Genomic DNA, 11147 nt, shown 5'->3' on the forward strand with positions numbered 1-11147 from the left:
GTGTGTGTGTGTGTGTGTGTGTGTGTGTGTGTGTGTCGTCTCTCTCTCTCTCTCTCTCTCTCTCTCTCTCTCTCTCTCTCTCTCTCTCTCTCTCTCTCTCTCTCTTAAGAGCTAGTCACGCGACGCCCGCACCTGCTGATCACGTTGCACAAAGCCGTTCCCTGAAATATTAATAGTACCGTACTGAAAAGCAAGTAAAAACATATATTCACTTTTTCACAAAATCTAAATGATTCTGTTCTCTTTTTATGGTTAAATTGCTGCATTATACTTCCCATTTTGCTATTCCGTTCTATGTGAACAAACACTCGTGACTCATACATAGTATATAGCAAGCATTTAATGTCGTGATTAATATATAAAATCGCCCAGGTTTTTTTTATTTTTAACTAGTTTTAAAACAATCTTATCAGGTAAGAATTTGAGGATATTAGTAGTTAGTACTTTAGTCCCGTTAGTACTTACTTTTCATGTAAAAAAAATTGCAACAAAACTTTTACAAATATGCACAATAGAAAATTCGTGACGTAGCAAATTTAAATCCGTAACAAGAGAACACTACGTTTGACTGGAGAAATATTGTGGATAACGCAAGATTGATTGAAATTGCGTAATGTTGTAACGGTGATACTTTGATTAATAAACGACAGATTGTTTTATCACAGAGTATCAGCGCAAAGCTAAGATAACTCAACTGTGTTGGAAATGTAGTTTTTATATTAGTTAAGTGTTAATTTTTAAGTTTAAATTAGCTCGTTAAAATTGCTATAAGGTACTTTTTAAGTTTACTTTTCCATATCCTTTTAACGTTGTTCGGATTGGCTGGGAAAGCGTTTGAGAAAGCAAAACTAGAATTAAGACTAATTACACTCTTTCAACATAAACGAGCGCTCAAGTGAAATATCTATATATACACTATACCAGTTTAATCAGACATCAATACGACCCTCATATAGACTTTGCATGTTGTCAACAGTAGGCGCAGTATATAGTAACAAGAGTGTGTATAACGGCACAATCTTTATTGATTCATCGTACATTATAACACCATCATACATGCCGACAAGACCTTCTTGCTCTCCTCTCTCTCTCTCTCTCTCTCATCTCTAGCGTCTCATCTCATCTACTCTCATCTCAGTTCTCTCTCATCTCTCGTCTCCTCTCTCCTGTGCTATATATATTATATACATAATATATATATACTCTCTACTCTATATATATATATATATATATATATATATATATATATATGCATACATACATACACTCTTTTTAGTACAATATTATATCTTAATCTAGCTTCATTATCTCTACTGCACATGCATCTTGTATAGCGGGCGGGTGCCATTGTGCATTCTTCTAGTGTATATTTCGAGCACGACAGCGCTCACGTCACACAAGCATGAGCGTAGGGTAGATCAGGGAAAAGTGAATAAATTATTAATTAGAATATTGCTCAATAGGGGTTTAGTTACACAACGAAAGCGACACACGTCAGGTGCTTTTGATTACACATGCGCGTGCACGTATAGAATTTTTAGCTGACAATTCACGTCTCACGATATTGTCATTAGTGAAGCTGGTAATAATATTCGGTCATGTTAAAGAGAGAGCTTCGTAAGATGTGGAAGCCGTAAAAACGACATCGGTACAACACCGATTGCTGCTTCATCATCACAAATATTTCGAATTTTTAAAGAAAATGTTCCTATATGTATCCCTACCAAAGCTTTCACGTTAGGACCGCCGGATGGCATTGAGCTCAAAACATTTCCTAGGAAAATTGGAGTCTGGAGAATTACACTAGTTAGATTCCTCTAGTGAGACACCTCTAGTTAGCATGCGATTTAATAAAAGAGACGAACGTGGAAAACAGCAATCATTATTGTTCATGGTAAAAATTGGACCAGTGTGGCTCCTTATCGGTACGTTATAGAACGTATCGTATAGTCGTTGTATTAATGCAGCTAGCGTGCGGCCCATATCTTAAGAGTACGCCATTCTTCTGTGATGAAGCCTTCGCCTAGAACAAAACGCAACATATCTCGATCACTACAATTAATGTAACACGATAACAGAATAAAAGTACTAGTATTACTCTACGTATAATGATTATACAATGTATGTATGGCCATGATTAAATTGCAGCCCGATAAATTTATAGCGATTAAGCCGATGACTTTAATAGCAAATATTAATGATGATTAGATATGTGTTGTTACGCAATCATGCACCATATTTTTTACAGTGATGAAAATGATAACGACACGATGCATTCCTACCGAATCGAACGCTTGATGGAATCTCTGACGTCATGCTGTCCACCATCCGCTGTCGTTGTACTTTCTTCGACGTCGTGCGAAACGTTGTCCATGTCACTGTGCTCTCGGTGATATTTCGATTTAATGACGTCACCATTTTCTGCGCTGTCTCCGTGCGCATCACGCACGCTGCCCGGGTGCGCGCTGGCCTCGTTGCTGTTAATGTCATCGCTAACATCTGCTCTGCTAGATGCGTTGTCAGCTTCCTCGTTGCCAGAATCCTGGGTGACGTCATCCAATGCTCGACCAGCGTTGTCGTGAAAATTTTCGAACAGCGTTTCAGCTGTGACATTTCTCACGCATCGGTAGTTATATGTTCCCGGTATCGTCCCTGCGCAAACCAAATTCTCGGCGCATCCCATCGGTTGACCTCGCGCAGGAAATCCTTCGTAGCATGTATCACCTAGACCATAGACAACATCAAAACTTTAAAACGACGCATGGCAAAGGTCACTTTTAGGATGAATCGTAGTGAAGGGATAACGGATCAAATGGCAGATTGGAGAGTTTTTCAAGGACTGATCAAGAGCGGAACGCTGTCTGAATGCGCAGTAGCCCACAATTAGCGACTAAATAGAAAATTCGGAAAAAGGCTGTAGGCAGTAACATACCAACCGTGTGTGTGTGTGTGTGTATGTGTGTGTGTGTGTGTGTGCGTGCGTGCGTGCGTGCGTGCGTGCGTGCGTGCGTGTGCGCGCGCGCGCGTGTGTGTTTGTGTGCTGTGTTCATGGTTTCACTTTTGATGACATACACACGCGTATCTTGGCGCACACGTCACAGCAGCGGCAGAAATCCTTCGTCAGGCCATAAGGACATTGCTCGGCGTGTTTTTCTTCACGGCCTGGCAAGCTACAGACGCTGAACCACGTAACGCCTGTCGCCGATCCCCGGGGCAACAAGCACCGACAATCAATGAAGGCCTCCGCTAATGCGACACAACTACAACAAACCAAAATCATTGTGAAATCAAAAATCAGAGATTTAATAACGATAAATTAATAAAATTAAATTAAACTAGAAATTTTGTTTATACTTATTTATAAATTATTAAATATTAATTATTAAAATCTTTTTTTTAATTAATAAAATCTTTTTGGTAAATTAATAAAATCAATGAATAAATTCAAATTTTCAAAACATTGATAGCGCGTGATAAAAATCTATGTAAAAAAATGATGGTTTCTGTTTCACTCCCTCGTTGATAGGAACTGACGCGTCACACACACACACGCACCACACGCACGACACAACACACACCACACACACACCACACACACACACACACACACACACACACACACACACACACACACACACACACAACACACACACACACAGACAACTATTCTCTCTCTCTCTCTCTCACACACACACACACGCACGCCCGCACGCACACACACGCACACATACATATATACACAAGTCTCTGTTCACAGAGACTTGATACTTTTCAACTGAAAAAAATAGTGTATTATAATATGCTGATACACTTACCACAATAAAACTGCAAAAGATCCGAGTGTGAAACGCATCTTTGAAACATAGTAATGAATTATTCTTACTCGAAACTATATCGTGTAATATAGCGCTGGTCACTCACTACTAAGTTTATAGTGCTATATCTTTTACGTGCCTAACTTAAACCTTTGCGCATGCGCAACACTTTCCTAAGCAAAATCAGCAATCATCTACCACCTACATACAACATGCGCACGTGTATGGCCGTCGTATATATTTGTGTGTAGCTGGTGCCGCGATTGTGTGTATTTTGACGCGGGTTTAGCCGAAGCATATAAGTCGCGCCGCGTCTCAGACAATGAGATCGATTGTCAGCGTTCCTGGCACACGCACAACCTGATAGAGATGTCTAAATAGTAAGAATCCGTGTTGCTATTGTTTGTAATAGATTGCAAGGTGGTGCGGGCCGGGAACGCTGCGCAATATCTCCGAGATCAGTATTGTGTGTTCAGATTGTATCTTTCAGTGGGTTAGCAGTTAGAGCTTGTACGCAGCTGTGGCTGTGATTTTATAATACGTAAAGGACAGAGGAAAGATAACGGGTGTTGCCACCAGCACAATATTGGATGCTAACGGCAATATAACCATATACCCATATATATATATATATATATATATATATTATATATATATTATATATATATATATATATATATATATATATATATATATATACGTGTATGTATACAATATATTGTAATATCTTACACTTAGATAGATGCACAGATAAATCAACTTTTTGTCCTGCTGATTCTTACATTATTCACTGCAACTAACCTAGTGCTGCAGATGTATGAAGCGTTACTGCAAATGTGTTTCATAGACGGTTCCCCTACGAGTTACTGCAGCATCCTATAATTTCACTTGATTTAGTCATGGATGGAGAGGCACAAATCGCCCCGACAAGAGGTGTAGCTCCCTTGACTCCTCCCCCGCAGTGTTCTACAACGCTACGTACGGCAAAACGCTCTCAAATATGTTATTTCATATCACTCTTAGCATGCACGCGTTTTTAACACCCCTGACATTATAAAAAATGAATAAAATAGTAAAGGCATTCGGATACTTAAAAATCTACCCATATTATTATATAGGAAACAAAATGCAGGCAATTCATTGCGTTTTATGTAACGCTTATTGCCATGTAAATCCATGCAATGATCGCCTGAATGTAATCGAGGTTTAATGCTAGTTTTGTTTATATTTCGATATTAATTTTACATATGTCGGGTACAAATTTTATGAGAGTGATGATGAGTTAAATTTATTGCACATATGCCATACCGTAGCTAAAAAATTAAAGCTATATTAAGGTACGCTAAACCGACTTTCAGTTCATATGGCACAATGTAGGTTTTGGAGATACGAGGTAGTTATAGATGCAGCAATTTTTTTGAACCAGAATTCCGTATGTCAAGTTTCTGATTTCTAGTATTAAGACAAAGATCGGTAGTTTACAAATTCACACAAATAAATGAAATGTACATTGATTTAAAACTTAAACATGACAAAATAGTTAAAATTCTGTAGGAAACCTTTCATAAATTAACATAATTATTTAAATAAACAAAGCAAAAAAAATAAATAAATACAGAAATATTGAACATTGTGTAGAATTGAAACATCAAAAATAGTCACAATTCTGTACGAAACCTCATATAAATTCAGGGGCGGGGTTCCACCCCATTATAAATCAGGGTTCAACTAGTTGAAACAACGCGCAATATTTTATTAAGCAACATAGTAAGGTATAACGGAGTTGGTAATTTCAAGTGTCGTGTGTCTCCAGTGGTAATCACGTATTAGTAAGTGTATGTGTGCGTGCGCATGTTCGTGTGTGTGCGCGCGCGTGTGTGTGTGTGTGTGTGTGTGCGTGTGTGTATGTGTGTGTATTGTGCGGTGGCCGTGTGCGTTCGTGTATGTTTGTGTGTGTGCTGTGTGTGTGTGTGTGTGGTGTGTGTGTGTGTGTGTGTGTGTGTGTGTGTGTGTTGTTGAGTGCAGTGTGCGTCGTGTGTGCGTAGCGCGCTCATGCGTACGTGTGCGTGTCGCTGTGTAGCTACCGATTTGCGCCGTTTCATGAAAATAATGAATCTAATAAATTCGTCTCTGCACGATAAAAATGTGAGTGCCACCGTCGCATCGATCGGCTGTGCAATACATCATCAAACAGGTTTGTACATCGTACACGCGTCTTAAACGAACCTAAACTCCTGCATGCTTATTGATTTATTAATCGTCGATAATATTCACAAAAGAAAGGCTAATACTTAAACAACGAACATGTTTTGGAGTATGAATTCCTTTGAGTAACACATTAAACAGATCGTTAGCACCATGTGCACGTGACACCGTGCGGATAGCGAATTCGTCTGTACGCATTGGCAATATGTATATCAACCCCCATGTTGACACGACTTCAGTCATTTCCAGCTTCGCTGTTTGTATAGCGCACTGTTGTTTTATGTCTTATCGGCGACGAAAGACAATATGTTATCCGGTGAGCGAAATGATAACAGTGTTCATATATCGATGCCATTAATTATCTATCAATACAGTCAACCGTAGTACCGAACAATCCTAATTCCATCCATCCATTCATTCACTCTAGTCCATCCATTCATCCAGCCAATCCAATCCTCATCAACATCCATCCATCCATCCATCCATCACATCATCCATCACATCCATCCATCTCCATCCAGTCCATCCATTACATCCATCCATCCATTCCATCCACCATCCATCTCATCCATTCATCCATCCATCCATTCATCCATCCAATCCATCCATCATTCTGCATCCATCCATTCCCCTCCATCCACCATCCATCCATGCCATACCATCTATCCATCCATCCAATCCACGTACATCCAATCCATCCAATCCATCCACCAGTACTATCCATCCATCCATCTCATCCATCCATCCATCCATTCCATCCATCGCACTCCATCCATCCATCCATCCATATCCATCCGAATCCATTCATTGCATTCATCCATCCATCCATCATCCATCCATCCCATCCACTCCATCCAATCCATCAATCCATCCATCCATCATCCATCCATCCCATCCATCCATCCGCATCCATCCATCCATCTATCCATTCATCCATCCATCCAATCCATCCATCCAGTCCATCCATCCATCCACTCCATCCATCCATCCATTCATCCATTCATACATCAATCTATCCATCTACCAGCAAATTCCTCGTCCGGGCGTCGTGGTGTTGAGAGAAGAGCGACTCATTTTTAGATAATATTACAAAGTTATAATATTTTCAAAACTTTACTTGCATCTATGAATTGTAATATAATGAATGAGCACAGTCATACTACTACTATCGTATACTATATTACTATATAGATATATTTCATAATTATTACTATATGCTAATAAAGTATACATACTATATATTATTATATATATGTAATAATAATATATATATAATCTATTATAATATATCAGGAGATAGATAATAGGGAGGAGTGTGACTATCAATAAACAAGGGAAATTCGTCATTTACGTACGCCTTATAATACCTACGATTTACTACGCGTAACTCATCCAACTGAGCTCAAATCGGACACCAGTGCCATTCGCCCCATCATCGTACGAAATCGTTCCTCGTAGGACACCCGCAATCGTAGATTACAGCCTAAAACGTACCGACACGATTCTCCTTCTCTGGCCATTAAACCAACGCCATTGCTGCGCCTATAATTGCAGACAAAAGCAGCCAACCTGGCTGTGTTTGCCTCTCGAGATTAGCTCGAATGTGGCGTTGTGGCTTTCAGGAGATTGGAGATCGACGCCAACACTCGACGAGGCTAAGTTCATCTTGGTTGCGCGTGGGTGCGTGAGGCATGCCAGCTATGATACAAGGTGGCCTGTGAGCCTGGTGTACCGGTGTCAAAGGTTATCTCGCCGAGTGTTGATGCCTAAATCTCTAGCGAGCCGCATTAGCTGCCTTTTGTTTGAATCTATAGGCGCGCAATGGGTTGGATTGTATGGCCAGAGAATGGAGATCGCCGGTCGTACGTTTTAGGCTGCTATCTACGGAATTCGGTGGTGTTCTACGAGGAAAACGATTTTCGTACGATGATGGAGCGAACTGTAACTGTGTCCTCCGATTTGAGCTTCGAAAGTTGGATGGCAGTTAGTGTAGTAAATCGTAAGCGTATATATAAGGCTAGTAAATGACGATTTCCACTATGATCTTATTTGATGTCACACTACCTCCCTATTATCTACTCACTGATATATATATATATTCTCATTTTATTTAGGCCGTGATGCGAACGCACACTGGTCTCTGACATCACCATCCCCGAAATGCAACATTCTGAATTCACGGGCGCGGATCCGTCGCGAGCAAACAAGGCCAGACAACTTGTACCCGCCTCCGGTGCACTGCATTAAAAATGCCATGGATAACAACCCCATGACCAAGTGGATTGCTAATTCCAACACAAACGAGGAGATTACGTTCGATTTTGTATCACCTATTAGCACCACCGGTATCTGCATCAAATACGGGATGGGTAGCGTAAATACTTTCGAAATGAAAGCTAGTAACGCTCCCGCGGGTCCTTGGACACCAATATTCCAACAGATTCCTGTACCGGACAGTATCAACTATACTCTTGCACACTACATTTCGGGATTTTTTTCGTTCCCAATGGAGTTTCGCTATTACAATATTCTGGTCATAGACACGTTAGCATCGGACCCAATTGCAATATCAGACATTTACTTTCAAGTTACAGGTAATTCTACTATAGTTTTTACTCAATTGAATTTACATAATATAATTTTACTAATAATCCTAATCCCTTTTTATCCGTACGGTGATCAATTTATTTAACAAATGTATATGCACTCGCTTAATTCCAGTCAGATCCAACTAGTACAGCGAGCTAACGGCTGACAATCTCATCTCTCTATTATACACTCCTTAGTATATTTATACTTGATAATGACAAATTATCTACTATGATTATTTCGTTAATATTATTTACTTGGCAACTACATATGCCATGCTACAGCTTTAATATTGCTGGATATGTAGGAGAGTCATCGATCTACCAAAACATATTGATTCGTGATGATAGATTTATTAATTTTTTTAGGCTTATATGTAATTTAGGGAGCAACCCATAATATGTTTAAGTGATTGTTACAGTCAGTGATCGAGTTACCCTGGTTGTTTTAGGAACATGCGCCACTTTACTGAGAGCAAGATAATTATATGAAGATAATACATTTATAAGATAATAATAAGCAAAAATATGCTAATAAGGTGCTAGGATCAACAGTTAAACGTTGAATAATCAACGCCTGCAGCTAGTACATCCTATCTCCACACTTATATTATGATGCGTCACTGATATTTCCATGTTATTGTTAATTTTTTATTTAAATGCATGTTTAGGTGAGTGCACTGACATGTGTAACATAAACGCTTACTGCGATACTGAAGGCGCGACCCCGACCTGTGTATGCCGAGATGGGTGGTTGGGTGATGGCATTTATTGCTACCATAGTAAGTATTTTTCCTGCTTCAGGACCACTGATTAAAAGCTTGGCACCTATATTTGGTATCTGGAATATTGATATACTTAGCGTTGCCTCTTTGCATGAGCCCTTTAGCGTGGCGTTCTGTCATGTGTTTCCAGCATAGACTGTCTTGACTTTGCATATCATAGAAATTGTGATTGGTATATATGATGTTGACACGTGACATTCTGTATAGGTGCGTTCTGACGAAGGTTTGCCTAGCGCCAGAAAACACGACGAAACGCGTGACAGGAAATAAAAATTCATCATCGCGCTTCAAGCATAAACTTGTATCGTATGTGATTTCAGCTAACACAATTTGCGACTTGGATTTTGGCCAAGGTATAGTGTGCGGAGGGGACGCCATACACGGAGGTTGCTACGCCGATGAGTACGGAATTGAAAATAAGAGAACCGTTCGGTGCTTGTGTTTTCCTGGATGGCTTGCACCACTATGCTCTGAAATGGATCCCTCGGGTAACAGAAATCACGAGATCGGCTGAAATTAATTAAAAAATATAAGTGAAATAGGAAAAATATCAAAAGAGACAAGAAGTAGAAAAGATAAATAAAAGAAAAAGATAAGAAAAAATATGATAAAAATATGAGTTGCTTTACGCACCTCACAGTTTACGCCAAAGTATAATTATTTTAGCCGTATATGTTACCAGAGGTAAATAAAAACGAAGTCATTTGTTTTTATTGTACATTGTAAAATTGTAAATTTATAAATTGTAAATTTGTAAAGTTTGTAAATTTGTTTTTATTCACTCCTGGTGTTATCAAGCATACGACAATAATCTGCGTAAATAATCTCAGCAACTATTAACAAACTGTTATGACGATGCATATTTGTGGTGATACAATCGCATATCTGTTAAACAAACAGCTTTTTATATTATTAGCTAGAGTAAGAGGAACTGATATAATATATACTGAATTTTCCATATCTTTTTTCCAATTTTTTCCAATTTCCAAGCAATTTCGATTTGCAATATTATTTTCAATCAATTGTTTATTTCCAATAAAATTTGTAATGAAATTTTAATTCTAATCAAAAACGTAAAATGGTTGCAGTGACAACGACACCGACAACATCACTACCCACAACCACAACACAAGAGACTGCAGCGCTCATAACCACAGAAGCCGTGACCACAGCAGCGATGACTACAGCCGATCAGGCCTACCTACCGATACCTACTACAACCATGCCACCGTTAACCTGTCTTATGGAAAGATCTTCGATGAGTTATACCCGCATACAAGATCCCAGTGTTATTACCTACGCAGTGGAAGTGGTAAATACAGTGGTATTGTCCAATCTCCCAAATAAAATCCATAAATGTGCATCTCATTGTTCTGCAGATCCCGATTGCGTTATGATTGGTTTCGACATCCCAACTAACACTTGCTACATATTTCACGTGGCTGTGAGTGTTATACACTATTTTTCAGTGGGACAGGAGTATTTGTGTGAAGTGATATAGCCGCTATCGACAGAGGTATTCAGAGACTCATAAAAATTGTAATTTTACATCTTCTATTTGAGCAGCCGCTCATATTGGCTATTTGACCTTAATTACTAAATTATTACTTAATATGACTTGTTAATTATTAATTTGAATTATCTAATCGCACTGTTTGCTGGATTGACAATTGTAGAGGAAATGTCACTGAGGTTCTGAGCTTCTTTAACGATGAAGACTAAAAAAGTATCAGCAAAAAATCAGTATTACACAT

General features: G+C 39.0%; 2 protein-coding genes across 4 annotated transcripts in view; one reads left to right on the forward strand and one right to left on the reverse strand.

Moving 5' to 3' along the window:
• Positions 1-1771: 1771 nt before the first annotated feature.
• LOC106815945 lies at positions 1772-3904 on the reverse strand. 2 transcript variants are annotated; one of them, XM_014820482.1, is made up of 4 exons: positions 3816-3854; positions 3083-3260; positions 2283-2731; positions 1772-2023 (listed from the first exon to the last, which is right to left on the reverse strand). In XM_014820482.1, the coding sequence occupies exons 1-4, from the start codon at positions 3851-3853 to the stop codon at positions 1987-1989; spliced, it is 702 nt and encodes a 233-aa protein (XP_014675968.1). In that variant the 5' UTR covers position 3854; the 3' UTR covers positions 1772-1986. The 2 variants fall into 2 exon arrangements, with proteins under 2 accessions (XP_014675968.1, XP_014675969.1); XM_014820483.1 differs by having other exon boundaries at positions 1773-2023; positions 3083-3195; positions 3816-3904.
• Positions 3905-8447: 4543 nt separating this feature from the next.
• LOC106815944 overlaps positions 8448-11147 on the forward strand; it is a 4294-nt gene continuing 1594 nt past the window's right edge. The window contains exons 1-4 of one of the 2 annotated variants that reach the window (XM_014820481.1): positions 8468-8614; positions 9280-9390; positions 9714-9881; positions 10482-11141. In XM_014820481.1, coding sequence (XP_014675967.1) covers positions 8527-8614; positions 9280-9390; positions 9714-9881; positions 10482-10894 — 780 coding nt within the window. In that variant the 5' untranslated portion in view covers positions 8468-8526 and the 3' untranslated portion in view covers positions 10895-11141. Of the gene's footprint in view, positions 8615-9279; positions 9391-9713; positions 9882-10481; positions 11142-11147 lie in introns of those variants that run through there. The other variant, XM_014820480.1, reaches the window with a different exon arrangement.

Source organism: Priapulus caudatus, unplaced genomic scaffold, assembly GCF_000485595.1.
Source record: "Priapulus caudatus unplaced genomic scaffold, Priapulus_caudatus-5.0.1 Scaffold1244, whole genome shotgun sequence".
Classification (NCBI taxonomy): domain Eukaryota; kingdom Metazoa; phylum Priapulida; class Priapulimorpha; order Priapulimorphida; family Priapulidae; genus Priapulus; species Priapulus caudatus.

Coding starts and splice junctions, on each gene's coding strand:
- LOC106815945 (XM_014820482.1), bottom strand. CDS start 3,853: ATGCGTTTCACACTCGGATCTTTTGCAGTTTTATTGTG. Junction 3,261..3,815: donor TCTTTTGCAGTTTTATTGTG/GTAAGTGTATCA, acceptor GGTTTGTTGTAG/TTGTGTCGCATTAGCGGAGG. Junction 2,024..2,282: donor TCCATCAAGCGTTCGATTCG/GTAGGAATGCAT, acceptor GTTTTGTTCTAG/GCGAAGGCTTCATCACAGAA.